The 14,837-nt window shown below is 49.8% G+C and overlaps 1 protein-coding gene across 1 annotated transcript; it reads right to left on the reverse strand.

The window, feature by feature from the left end:
• Positions 1–11,899: 11,899 nt before the first annotated feature.
• Positions 11,900–13,686, reverse strand: LOC119974736 (claudin-4-like). The gene has a single exon (XM_038813925.1). The coding sequence runs from the start codon at positions 13,605–13,607 to the stop codon at positions 12,975–12,977; it is 633 nt and encodes a 210-aa protein (XP_038669853.1). The 5' UTR covers positions 13,608–13,686; the 3' UTR covers positions 11,900–12,974.
• Between the last annotated feature and the right edge of the window lie 1,151 nt (positions 13,687–14,837).

Here is a 14,837-nt window from a genome sequence, read left to right on the forward strand (position 1 = left end):
AGCCACATATCTGCTCTACCATCAAGATTAAACTGAGGAGGTAGCACGGTGACGCAGTGGTTAGTATTGCTGCCTCATGGCGGCAAGGTCCCGGGTTCGATGTCGGCCTCGAGTCACTGTCGAGTTTACACATTTTCCCCATGTCTGCGTGGGTCTCACCCCACAACCAAAAATAATAATAATAACTTATTGTCACAAGTAGGCTTCAATTAAGTTACTGTGAAAAGCCCCTAGATGCCACATTCCGGCGCCTGTTCGGGGAGGCTGGTACGGGAGTTGAACCCGCGCTGCTGGCCTTGTTCTGCATTATAAGCCAGCTGTTTAGCCCACTGTGCTAAACCAGCCAGATATGTAGGGCAGGTGGACTGGCCACGCTAAAGTATCCCTTAATTGGAAAAAGTTTTAAAAAAACATTGGACTGAGGAATGGTGAATAGACAGTAAACAGGGGATATGAATAAATAGATTATTTTCAGGTTGGCAGTCGCAACTAGTGCCATACCTGAAAGGTCATTGACCTTTTTACAATCTATGCCAATGCCTTAGATGAGAGGACTGAGTCATATATTCAAGTTCACTAGTGATACAAAGCTTTGTGGAAGTTAAGGAAGACAAGGGGATTGCTAAAGGGATACATAAAATGGTTGAATGCAAGGGTAAGCGCATTTGATGGAAATGTGGAGATGTATGTAGTTATCCCCTTTGGGAGAAAAAAAAGAAAAAGAGAATGTATTTAACATGTTGAGAGACTGGGAAATCTGACATTCAGAGGAATCAGTGAGTCCTTGTATAGGAATCACAGAATGTTCGCATGCTGGTACAGAGGAACGCAGGACGTACAAACAGGGGTCGGCCATTTGGCACATTGAGACTACTCCACATTCAAATAGATCATGGCTGTCCATCCAACTCTACACCATTTTCTCCATGTTCCTTGATGTCATTGATGCCTGTTCACGCCAAATTGCAATTCTCCAGTGCCTCGACAGCGGTATCAATGCATTCCACTCCGTGCATACAATAAACACCGTTTGCAAATCATTAGCGGGCCTGACCCGGTATTTTCACGGGTCTCCATGAATCTCTGTCTCGAGGTTCACTTGTGCTTTTAAAATTCGAGAAACAGGCATCGCGGCTGGTGAGGGAGGGAGAGGAGGTAGGACATGCAGAGACGTGACTGTGGGCTGCTGGTCCTGATACTAGCAGGGCTGGTTATGGGGGAGGGGGCCTCTGCCAGGGCAGGGGGTGGGGGGAGGTGACAGGAGGAAGGGTCCTGGGTCCTAGGTAACTCCCCACGGTACTGGAGCGGTGTACAGGCGCAGACCGCCATTGCTGCAGCCAGGGAGTTAGCTTAGTTGGCTGGACATCTGGTTCGTGATGCAGAGCAACACCAATACTGTGGGTGGCACGGTAGCACAGTGGTTAAAACTGTTGCTTCACAGCCTTAGGATCCCAGGTTCGATTCCCGGCTTGGGTCACCGTCTGTGCAGAGTCTCCATGTTCTCCCCGTGGCTGCGTGTGTTTCCTCCATGTGCTCCGGTTTCCTCCCACAAGTCCCGAAAGACATGCTGTTTGGTAATTTGGACATTCTGAATTCTCCCTCTGTGTAGACGAACAGGTGCCAGAGTGTGGCGACTTTCACTGGAGGATTTTCACAGTAACGTTTTTGCAGTTTTAATGTAAGCCTACTTGTGACAATAAAGATTATTATTATGTAAGGCAGCCATCTTGCTGCTCACCCCACTGACTACTCACCGTGACCCCTGGTTCTGCAAAGTGCCACCAGACGTGTAGGTGCCACCACTCCCGCACTCTACTTTCTACCATACCATCCTAACTGGCCACAACTTACCACTGGGGCTTCACGCAGGCTGTCCATGGGCAACGGCCACAGTAGCCCTAAGGGAGGGGGGGGGGGCTAGACGGGGGCCGTGGAGCATACAGCTGGCTAGGGCCTTGCTGGCCAATGGTAACCCTCGCAGCAGGCACGGGCTCCAGTGTCAGAGGCCCCCACGGTGCCAGGAACTGACAGTGCCAGGGGTGCGGGGTGGGGACATGTGGGGGCATAGTCCGCAGTGCCAACCGTGTAGCCCAGCAGACATGGTTGGGCACGGGGGTACGCACCATGCTAACATGTCTGTCTTTCACTCCCTGCAGACAATGGATGTTGGAATTCAACAAGCAAAGATGATCTTACACCTCATCGCCACAGCCCTGGGGGATGCACTGTGCTTGTATGAGCTGGGACCTTAGAGGAGGAGGACGCTGCAGCAGCAGAGTCTGCTCCAGAGGAACAGGAGGCAGCTACCTCCTTTGGGGCAGCAGGGTAGCATGGTGGTTAGCATAAATGCTTCACAGCTCCAGGGTCCCTGGTTCGATTCCGGCTTGGGTCACTGTCTGTGCGGAGTGTGCACATCCTCCCCGTGTGTGCGTGGGTTTCCTCCGGGTGCTCCGGTTTCCTCCCACAGTCCAAAGATGTGCGGGTTAGGTGGATTGGCCATGCTAAATTGCCCGTAGTGTCCTAATAAAAGTAAGGTTAAGGGGGGGTTGTTGGGTTACGGGTATAGGGTGGATACGTGGGTTTGAGTAGGGTGATCATGGCTCGGCACAACATTGAGGGCCGAAGGGCCTGTTCTGTGCTGTACTGTTCTATGTTCTACTGAGGATGGAGAGCTGGCCGCCCAACAAGGCTAGCAGGAGGAGGAGCTGCAAAGGAGGCACTGCATGAGGCCTTGTGTGTACTGGCGCGCCTGTCATTCTAGGACCTGCCGGGCTGGACATGCCATCAAAGACTCAGGCTGATCAGGCGGACCTTATGGTATATCTGCCAGATCTTGGCGCACCTGGCACTGCGTGGGAATGGGGGAGGACACTCGCTCCCCGTGGCCATCAAGGTGGCGGATGGCCAACATTCTCCCCGTGTTTGCGTGGGTTTCGCCCCCACAACCCAAAGATGTGCAGGGTAGGTGGATTGGCCACACTGAATCAGCCCTTAATTGGAAAAAATGAATTAGGTTGTTTAAATTTTGTTTTTAAAGGTGACGGGTGCACTAAACCTTTACGCCACGGGCTCCTTCCAGGCACCGAGTGGGGGTCTGTCCGGGATCACGCAGATCTAGGTGCACAGGTGTATTTGCGCCGTCACGGAGGCTGTATATGCCCAGTAGCACAACAAGGATGCCCGGGCAGGGGGGTTCGCCGCCATCGCCGAGATGGCCTGGCTCCAGAGGGTGATCGATGGGATGCATGTCCCTCTACGAGCACCTGCTTACAGAACATAGAACATACAGTGCAGAAGAAGGCCATTTGGCCCATTGAGTCTGCACCAACCCACATAAACCCTCACTTTCACCGCATCCCTGTAACCCAATAACCCCTCAACCTTTTTTGGTCATTAAGGGCAATTTTTCATGGCCTGTCCACCTAACCTGCACGTCTTTGGACTGTGGGAGGAAACCGGAGCACCCAGAGGAAACCCACACAGACACGGGGAGAACATGCAGACTCGGCACAGTGACCCAGCAGGGAATCGAACCTGGGACCCTGGCACTGTGAAGCCAGAGTGCTCATCACTTGTGCTGCCGTGCTGCCCAGGCCGAATTTCACAAACCGAATCCACTCGATGCACGTGCAGCTGGTGTGTGACCATAAGATGCACATCTGCGCCCGATACCCAGGCAGTGTGTACGAAGCCTTCACCCTGGCACATTCGACAGTGCCTCGCCTCCACGAGGCTCCTCCCGGCTGGGGGTTGGTTCTTGGGCAACAGGGGTTATCCGCTGCCATCGTGGCTGATGACAGGGGCCACAGAATGATGTGGAGACCGTTACAACAACGCCCATGCTGCGAGCAGGGCTGTGATCGAGCGGTGCTTCGGCATCCTTAAGGTGGGGTTCAGGTGCCTGGACTGTTCTGGAGGGGCCGTCCAGTATAGCGTGAGGAGGGTCGCCCGGATCGTGGTGGCCTGCTGCATCCTCCACAACATCGCGCAACAAAGGGACACCATTCTCAAGAGAAGGCTGAATGCCAGTCCTCATCTGTCAATGAGGTTGCGGGACTGGCCGAAGATGGGCACAATATGGGGCCGCGATACATGTGCGCCAGGGTCAACGCGCACGGGACGCTCTTATCACCTCCAGGATCACCGACTGGGGCGGAGGGGTGATTGGCCGGGGGCATCGGCTCCGGATGACACGCTCCTCACTGCTCTGCATCGGTTGATAACATCTGACCCCTGCCCCTGGCAGCACATTCCACCATCCATCTGAGACATCCCTGCATGCGAGCTGGCCATTCCATTATACAGTCCCATCGGGTTGGCACAGGTGGTGACCGTAAGGGGGGTGGGGGGAGTTGGGACAACATAGCGGTAAGCGTTGGCTGAGCTGCAGTCCCTGAGAAAAGCCCACCTCCAACGTTTGCCTATTCCCCATACACGCTCCCCGCCCCCCCCCCCCCCCCCCCTCCCCACCACTGGAGTGCCCAATCTTGTTTCCAATTACAGGGCAATTTAGCGTGGCAAATCCACCTAGCCTGAACATCTTTTTGGGTTGTGGAGGTGAGACCCATGTCGGCATGGGAAGAATATACAACACCTGTGCCAACTTAACTGCTGTGTACTTTTCTGGCCTTATAGGCCCTAACACTAAGCCAAGGTGAATCCCCAGATGGTACATCAGGAGTGCAGGCGGCCTTCTGTATTTCCCGCCCTGTGACTTGCATCCTCTTTGGCAGCCATCTTTGGGGAGTCTGGGCCTGGATGGGCCCGGCTGCTGCTCGGGTGTCCCAGGTGGCATGGTGCGGCTCTGTTCTGCCCGCTGCCCATGTGATGCGCCACGGACAGGATGGGGGGAGTGCAAGGTTCTCCGATGATCCAACACGTTGACTGTGGGAGGCACTGGGACGGGCCCCATCACCTCATCCTCCCTTGAGGTGCCCGGTGGCCCCCGGCCTATTCCAGGAGACTTGGGTGTGAGAGGAGCTAACCCCTGAAGCTCCCCGAACACCTGGCACTGCTAGTCCTGGAGGCCCGCTGCGGTCTCGACCAGGATCTGCATGCTCGCAGCTATGGAGCATAGGGAGGGGACCACCTCCGCCTGGGACTGCGCAACATCACCCAGTGACTGTGCCATCTCCCTCTTGGAATGGGCCACCTCCCTCGGGGCCTGTGCCACGTCGGCTAGTACGTGGGAAATGCCGCCGACGCTCTCAGCCATGGCCTGCTGTGACTGAGCCAAGCTCATGAGCGCCATTGCAATGTCCAGGTGGACCTGGCACATGGCTGCCTGTGAGTGGGCAACCCTGTCCTGGGCCTCAGCCACCGCCTGCCCAGATTTCCTCAGGCCATGGACGTGTTGATCCATGGCTGAAACCTTTGGCCCCCAAGGTCTCCATCACGGACACCACCCCTGCGGTGTTGGTCTGGGTGGCACGCATGGTTGGCACCACCTCCTGCACATGGTTGGGCTCCTCCAAATGTACCTGCAGGTGCTGGATGCTCGCCAACAGATCTTCATGCAGTCCCTGGCTCTTCGACTGCATCTGCACGATTTCTGGGACTGTCCATTCCAGAAGCCCAAAACCTGTCCGGACTGCAGCTAGTCCCTGGGGTTGGACCACAGCTAGTCCCTGGGGTTGGCCCGCCCGCTGAACGTCCACCTCCTCGGATGTTCCTACCTCCACCTGATGTAATGGAGCATGTGTATGGTCTGCATAAGATAGCACTCCAGGAGCCTCTTCACTAAAATCCCCTACCGAGGTGAGTGTCTCTGGGATTGTGGAGGGTGTTGACGCCAGCTGTGACTGGAACTCTGTCATCCTCAGACCGGAGCTCCAGGGTATCTGGGATTTGGGTCGATGGTTCCCATCCGTGTCGGTATCGTCCTCTTCGCTGGTGGGCACCTGGAGTTCTGGCTGTAGTCGGGGGCACGGGACACCAGAAGTGCCTGCCTCATCACCAGCACCTCTTGTAAGACAAAAGACAAGACCACTGAGGCCACAGCGACCAACCCCCCTTGGCTGCATGTGGCTTCAACAGCCTAACACTGTGCATTTTCTGTCCCCCCAGCCTGGGGTGAGTTAGGGAGGGGGTTGTGATTGGGAGCGGGGAGTAAGGGTGGTGATGGAACGTGGGTGGTGTCAGGGTGACACATGTGTCATGGGGAACCGCAATTCAACGGGGTCTCATTTTCTTGACCGATGCGGACCTCCACCCCGGTGGCTGCCTTTTCCTCTGGCCCAACGTGCATAGAGGGCCCTCTACTCTGCTGTGGTGAGGTTCGGTTGGTCCCCCGCCAGTCTTCTCCCGGCCAGTCGATGACACATGCAGCCCAGGGGGTGGGTCACTGTGGCCTCATTGGCAAGGGCACCCGTCCATGGTGGCCGGTATGGATGCCAACATGTGGTGCAGGGTGGGGGTTCGAGTGTGGTGGGGGGATGGGGTTAAGGGTGTGTGGAACGGGGGTTGATGCAAGGGGCACAGTGCTGCCTACTCATCCTGGCCGCCCTGATGAGGTCGTGCAGTTTCTTCCTGCACTGCTGGCCAGTCCTGACGATGTTGCACATAAGAACATAAGAACTAGGAGCAGAAGTAGACCGTCCGGCCCTTCGAGCCTGCTCCGCCATTCTATAAGATCATGGCTGATCTTTTCATGGTCTCAGAACCACTTACCCGCATTCTCGCCATATCCCGTAATTCCTTTATTTTTCAAAAAAACATCTACCCTATCTTTAAATATATTCAATGAAGTAGCGTCTACTACTCCTTTCGGTAGGGAATTCCATACTTTAACCACCCTCTGAGTGAAGAAGTTCCTCCTTGATTCAGTCCTAAATCTGCTCCCCCTAATCTTGAGGCTATGCCCTCTTGTCCTACTTTCACCTACCAGTGGAAACATCCTTTCTACTTCTATCTTATCCATTCCCTTCAAAATTTTATATGTTTCTATTAGATCCCCCCTCAACCCTCTGAATTCCAGTGAATATAATCCCAATCTACTCTGGCTCTCCTCATACGATAACCCCCTCAACTCCGGAATAGGCCTAGTGTACCTCCTCTACACCCCCTCTAGTGCTAGCACATCCTTTCTCAAGTGTAGAGACCAAAACTGCACACAGTACTCCAGGTGTGGCCTCACCAGCACCTTGTACAACTGCAACATTACCTCTCTACTTTTAAACTCAATCCACTTCGCAACGAAGGACAAAATTCAATTTGCCTTCCTAATTACTTGTTGCACCTGCAGACCAACCTTCTGTGACTCATGCACAAGTACACCCAGGTCCCTCTGCATAGCAGCATGCTGCAGCTTTTTACCATTTAAGTAATAATCCGTTCTATTGTTACTCCTACCAAAATGCACGGCTTCACACTTATTGACATTATACTCCATCTGCCAGACCTTTGCCCACTCACTCAATGTGTCAATGTTCCTCTGTAAGGTTTTACAGTCCTCAGTACACTTTGCTCTGCCACACACCTTCGTGTCATCTGCAAACTTGGATACCTTACACGTAGTTCCCAACTCCAAATCGTCTATATAAATTGTAAATAATTGTGGTTCCAACACCGATCCCTGAGGCACACCACTCGTCACTGATTGCCAGCCAGAATAGCACTCATTTATTCCCACTCTTTGTTTCCTGTTAGACAACCAATCCTCTATCCATGCTAGTACTCTACCCTTAACACCATGCATCCTTATCTTATGCAGCAGCCTCTTGTGCGGTACCTTGTCAAAGGCCTTTTGGAAATCTAGGTACACCACATCCACTGGGTCCCCTTTGTCTACCTTGCTCCAAGAGATTCGTCAATCATGACCTGCCCTTCATGAATCCATGTTGCGTCCGTTCAATGGGACAATTTCTATCGAGGAGCCTCCTATCTCTTTCTTGATAATAGACTCAAGCATCTTCCCCAAGACAGAGGTTAAGCTAACCGGCCTATAATTCCCCATCTTTTGTCTACTTCCCTTTTTAAACAGTGGCGTCACATTTGCTGTTTTCCAATCCTCTGGGACTGCCCCAGTGTTCAGTGAATTTTGGAAAATTACCGGCAGTGCATCTGCTATTACTCCAGCCATCTCTATCAGTACCCGGGGATGCATTCCATCAGGGCCAGGAGACTTATCTATCCTGAGCTCCATTAGCTTGCCCAACACTTGCTCTTTCGTGATAGTAATGGTTTCCAGGTCCTCACCTACCTTCTTCTCTCGGTCAATTGCTGGCATGTTATTAGTGTCCTCCAGTGTGAAGACCGATACAAAATATTTGTTCAATGCCTCCGCCATTTCATCATATCTCATAACTAAATGACCACTCTCATCCTCTAACGGACCAATGTTTACTTCAGCCACTCTTTTTAGTTTTATATAATTATAAAAACTTTTGCTATCTGATCTTATATTCTGTGCCAGTTTTTTTTTCTGTTCTATCTTACTTTTCTTTATGGCTCTTTTCGTGGCTTTCTGCGGACCTTTAAAGTTTTCCCAATCTTCTAGTTTCCCGCTGATCTTGGCCACTTTGTAAGCCTTCTCTTTCAATTTGACAGCCTCATGGATCTCCTTAGACACCCATGGTAGATTACCTCTTTTCTTACAATTCTTCCTTCTCACTGGAATATACTTTTGTTGAGCACGATGAAAGATTTCTTTGAAAGTACTCCACTGCTCCTCAACTGTCCTACCATAAAATATTTGTTTCCAGTCTACTTTAGCGAGGTCCTTCCTCATTCTATTATAGTCCCCTTTGTTCAAGCATAGGACCCTGGTATTGGATTCTATCATCACACTCTCCATCTGTATACTAAATTCAACCATGCTGTGATCACTCCTCCCAAGAGGATCCCTAACGATGAGGTCATTAATTATTCCTGCCTCATTACACAGGACCAGATCTAGGATAGCTTGCTCTCTCGTCGGTTCCATTACATATTGTTCCAGAAAACTATCCCGGATACATTCAACGAACTCCTCTTCAAGGCTACCCTGACCGAGCTGATTTGACCAATCTCTATGCAGATTAAAATCTCCCATGATAACTGCTGTACCCTTTTCACAGGCATTAGTTATCTCTTCATTTACTGCCTATCCCAGTGTGATGCTATTATTTGGTGGCCTATAGACTACGCCTATCAGTGTCTTTTTCTTCTTAGAATTTCTAATTTCTATCCAAATGGATTCAACCTCATCCTCCATAGAACCTGTATCATCCCTCAATGCCACCCTGATGTCGTCCTTGATTATTAGTGCTACTCCACCTCCCTTACATACCTGTCTATCCCTCCGAAACGTCTGGTACCCCTGGATATTTAACTCCCAGTCGTGACCATCCTGCAACCATGTCTCCGTAATGGCTATCAAGTCATATTCATTTGCGATGATTTGTGCCGTTAATTCAGGGGTGGGCAAACTTTTCCGTGCAAGGGCCACATTCAGAAATTCACAATTTTAAAAGGCCGCATAGTATATTAAGTAAAATAATTACCTCACCCTGTTATGATTCTGGGCGCCTCATATAGAACATAGAACAGTACAGCACAAAACAGGCCCTTCGGCCCTCGATGTTGTGCCGAGCAATGATCACCCTACTCAAGTCAACGTATCCACCCTATACCAGTAAGTAACCCAACAGCCCCCCCCCCCCCCCCCCCCCCCCCCACCATTGACCTTTTAAAAAAAACATTTTTTTTTAAAAAAATGACTTGGTGGGCCGCATAAAGACCTTTGGCGGGCCGCATGCGGCCCACGGGCCGTAGTTTGCCCACCCCTGCGTCAATTCATCAACTTTGCTACGAATGCGACGAGCATTCAGGTAAAGTGCCTTAATGCTGACTTTCTTATCATTATTAGAGAAATTGGACATCATGAGATGTCCCAAGTTATCCTTCCTTTTTGCTTCATTCCTAGTCTGCCTTGAACTTAAACCCACCTGCACACATGCTAACCTGCTGCTTATCCTTCCATTTAACTCCCTACTCCCTGTCGCTTTCCCTTCCCCCCGACTCAGAAGTTTAAAGTCCTACTGACCACCCTATTTATCCTTTTCGCTAGAACACTGGTTCCAGATCGGTTCAGGTGGAGACCGTCCCAACGGTACAGATCCCCCCGGTTCCAAAACTGGTGCCAATGCCCCATGAAATGGAATCCCTCTTTCCGCACCAATCCCTTAGCCACGTGTTTACTTCCCTAACTTTCTTATCCCTATGCCAATTAGCACGTGGCTCGGGCAGTAATCCGGAGATTATGACCCTCGAGGACCTGTTCTTCAATTTCCTTCCTAGTGCTTGATAATCCCCAAACAGGTCCTCCACCCTAGCCTTTATGTTGTTAGTCCCAACGTGGACCACAACAACTGGATCCTCCCCCTCCCGCTCCAGTATCCTTTCAAGCCGGTCGGAGATGTCCCGCACCCTGGCACCGGGCAGGCAACACACCATGCGGGACTCCCTATCCGCTTGCAAAGGATACTATCTGTCCCTCTAATTATAGAATCCCCTATAACAACTACTTGTCTTTTTGCTCCCCCCTCTTGAATGGCCTTTTGCACCATGGTGCCATGGTCAGCTGGCTCATCCTGTCCACAGCCCTTTTCCTCATCCACACAGGGAGCAAGAATCTCATACCTGTTGGACAAGGTCAAGGGCTGAGGCTCCTGCACTCCTGAACTCCGAATCCCCCGACCTGCCTCACTTACAATCATACCCTATTTTTCCTGAACACTTACTGAATTTGAATTACTTAATCTACCGGGTGTGACTGCCTCCTGAATCAAAAGGTCCAGGTAACTCTCCCCCTCCCGGATGTGCCGCAGAGATTGAAGCTCAGACTCCAGATCATCAATTCTGACCCGGAGTTCTTCCAGCAACCAACACTTGCTGCAGATGTGGTCACTGCCGTTCACAATGGGATCAGCCAGCTCCCACATCATACAGCTACAACACATCACCTGTCCAGCCATCTCTACTTATTTAATTAACGTTTACAAATTTATGTTAAATAATTTCTAGTACTTCTCTGCTAAATAAAAGCTTAATTCAACTACTATAATACTCAATAACAAACTTATACCAAATAAGAGTTAAAAAAAACTTTACCTTATCAAATTGGTTAGAGGAGGAGGACGGTTGGGAGACACTACACGTGTAGTGTCTCGGGTTTAGCTGCCGCCGCCCATGGCACTGACCACCTCTGTCCAGGCATGGCGAACGGCAGCGGATGCCAGCCTCCTTCCCAGGCCAGGGTACAGGGTCACCCGACCCTCCTCCACGACATCTCAAACACGATGTCCATGAAATAGGGTGCCGCTCTCCTTGCTGTCACCTTGTTGTCCGGGATGCGTGTGTGGGGATTGAAGTTTGTAAATGCGGATTGTCAGCCTCCAGCATATCAACGGCGAACCCGATGAATCCTGCACTGTTTCCTTTTGGAATCGATTGTGTTCCACTTGGTGCCGGTGTGAGCCCCTCAACAGTCACTGAATCGGTCCAGGTGTGGCGCCAGGTTTGCTGTCATGGAACTCCACGAATCCTGCCCCGGTATCAACACTTAGGGCGGGATTCTCCAGCCGCACGATCCCGGCGACCAGAGGATCCCACCCGAGGTCAATGGACTTTCCCTTTGTCCGCATCTCGCGGTTGGCGGGACGGAAGAATCCAATAGTCCCAGGAATGGAGAATCCCAATGTCTGCCAGTCTATTGCCATGACTACAATTGTGGTCCAACCAACCTTATATTGAAATTCACCATAATTTATTTGCTTCCTAATGACCTGAATTCAGCCAATTGACTACCTTTGAATGCCCCTGCTCGCCCGAGTATTTTTTATCTTTTGTGGACCTGTACCCCTGCGTCCCTTTCTCTTTGTTATTTTTTTCCCCCGCACATTAATAAAGTAGACTAAAATTGTCACAAAAGAGTTTTTATTTTGCCTCTTGTGCTTTACAAATATAATAAGTCCCCCGATCATTGAACATACAGTGGTCTAAATAAACGAGTCTTGGAAAAGACGGGTTCAGACAATCTTTAAAATATACATGAATGGAAGTAACATTAAGAAAAGAATAGAAAATGAAAAGTCATAACTTCAATCACGGATACAATTGAAATACAAATATGATTAGTGTTGAGATCATTCGTTAAAATATCGAACCTATTCAGTTTAGGTACAGATCCATTTCACAATTATCACTTTCTCACTTTATGCGAAATGCAGCGGCTGAATCTTTCCAAATGGTCCATATGTTCCCAGTGGCAGGTAGGTTTTCTCATTCCTGTACAGCTTTAGAACATAGAACAGTACAGAACAGGCCCTTCAATGTTGTGCTGAGCCATGATCACCTCCCCCTTAACCTTACTTTTTATTAGGACACTACGGGCAATTTAGCATGGCCAATCCACCTAACCCGCACATCTTTGAACTGTGGGAGGAAACCAGAGCACCCGGAGGAAACCCACGCACACAGGGGGAGGACGTGCAGACTCCACACAGACAGTGACCCAGCCGGGAATCGAACCTGGGACCCTGGAGCTGTGAAGCATTTATGCTAACCACCATGCTACCCTGCTGCCTTGCTTTATAAAGCAAGTCTCCAGATAGGTGAATCGCCGACTAATTTCTAAACCAATTTCATTTCTATACATTATATAAACAGCCGCTAAATATCGGTTATTTTATCAAATCTTGCCATCTCCAACAGTATCTCTCTTTAACAACTACCTTTACTTTCCAACTCTGGACAGATTTGCAAACTCTGTACCTGAGGTTGTGCTGGTTGCAAGCGCACTGACTTCAAATCCTTCCTGATATTGATAACTTCGGTAACAGACACGTAAGGTTAAATAGTCACTGAACTTTTAAAAAAATAATCATTCAGCGAATTTCTTAACAGGCGCTTTATAGTAAATTGCTTTAACTCTTCAATTGATGAACAATGTTGGTGTGTCTCTGGAAATGAGTACCCATCTATTCCATTCCAAGTTACACATAGTTCTTGCTTGGAGTTGTAGATCTCGCCGCGGAATACTTTGCAGAGTAGTTATTTTCATCTTTGGGAGGGCAGGAACAGCAGAGCAGAGCCCCTCCGAGGATCAGCAGACCCGAGGTGCCCCAACCGATGTACAAAGAAGCTCCAAGTTCTCTCCTCTGGGCGTCCGTCACCAGCGGGTTGTAGAAATCCTGGATGATGGTGTTTGCTGACCAGGACACTGGGATCAGGGTCAAAACTCCAGCCAGGATGAAGGTAATTCCCGCTATAATTATGACCTTGGCTTTTGTTGCCTCGTTTTCTATACAGTTGGTGCATTTACCTCCAACAATGGAGACGAGGATGCCGATGATCCCCACCACGAGTGAGATAACAGTTAGAGCTCTGGAAGCCTGCAGATCTTGGGAGAGGGCTAACAGGGAGTCGTACACCTTACATTGCATCTGCCCAGTGCTCTGAACGATGCAGTTCATCCAGAGACCTTCCCAAATGATCTGCGCCACCACGATGTTGTTTCCGATGAAAGCGGTCACTCTCCACATGGGCAGGACGCAGGTGAGAAGAGCGCCCAGCCAGCCGAATACACACAGAGCTATGCCCAGAATCTGGAGTCCCATTGATGCCATTCTTGTGGTTTTGTGGAAACAAACTGCGACGTTGCAAGAGAAACGATTTAATCTGCTTTCACATTCCCGAACAAGCTGAGGATGAGAAGTAGAAGTGATGCCACTTATAGCCCCAGAATAGTGGGCGGGCATTCGCTGATGTTCTCAGTTTACTAAAGCTGAAACCAGGGGAAACCTGTTGCACCAGATTCCAGCCGAGTTTCAGGTACTTTTGGTAACTGATGATGGGGAGATGCCAGCGTTGGACTGGGATGAGCACAGTAAGAAATCTTACACCAGGTTAAAGTCCAAAATGTTTGTTTCAAACACTAGCTTTTGGAGCACCTCCTTCCTCAGGTGAATCTGAGGAGGTTCACCTGAGGAAGGAGCAGTGCTGGGAAAGCTAGTGTTTGAAACAAACATGTTGGACTTTAACCTGGTGTTGTAAGACTTCTTACGGTAACTGATGAGGCACATGAATGGATGGTCAACAAATATATGTGTGCTTCTTAGCATCTGTATTGGCAGCTCAATAGATGATCTTGCAAATAAATGAATCTTTATTAGAAAATGGTATTTCCGAGTGTAGCTTGGAGTAACATTTAGGGGCACACCAATTGTATAAGATAAGCCACAAACAGACCTTCCATGGGCAATTGTCTTTCAAAAAAATTTTGAGTACCCAATTGTTTTTTAATGAAGGGACAATTTAGCGTGGCCAATCCCCCTATCCTGCACATCTTTTGGGTTGTGGAGCGAAACCCACGCAAACACGGAGAGAATGTGCATACTCCACACGAACAGTGACCCAGAGCCAGGATTGAAACTGGGACCTCGGCGCCGTGAGGCAGAAGTGCTAACCATTGCGCCACATTGATGCCCTATGGGCAATTATTTTAGGGCAAATTACATTAATGCGATGAATACAAATGATACAAGGACACCTTTAAAAATAGCCTTACAAACATTTGCAATACAGACCACCTCACTTCGGATAACATTGCTGGAGTCTGCCATTGAGCAACTCGTGGAGGCAAGCACTAAACTTGGTCCAGCAAGCTCTGAGGATCATCTATTTTTTTTTTTATAAATGTTTTTATTCAGTTTTCATATTTTATATTGAACAAATTATAAATTGTTAGGAGAGAGAAAAAAAAACAAACACGCAAAAATTAACATACATATTTACAGGTAAGCATCTTCGTAGTAGTAACTGCGCACCCCCCCCCCCCCCCCCCCCTCAACATGTTT

Source organism: Scyliorhinus canicula, chromosome 12, assembly GCF_902713615.1.
Source record: "Scyliorhinus canicula chromosome 12, sScyCan1.1, whole genome shotgun sequence".
NCBI classification, from domain to species: Eukaryota; Metazoa; Chordata; class Chondrichthyes; order Carcharhiniformes; family Scyliorhinidae; genus Scyliorhinus; species Scyliorhinus canicula.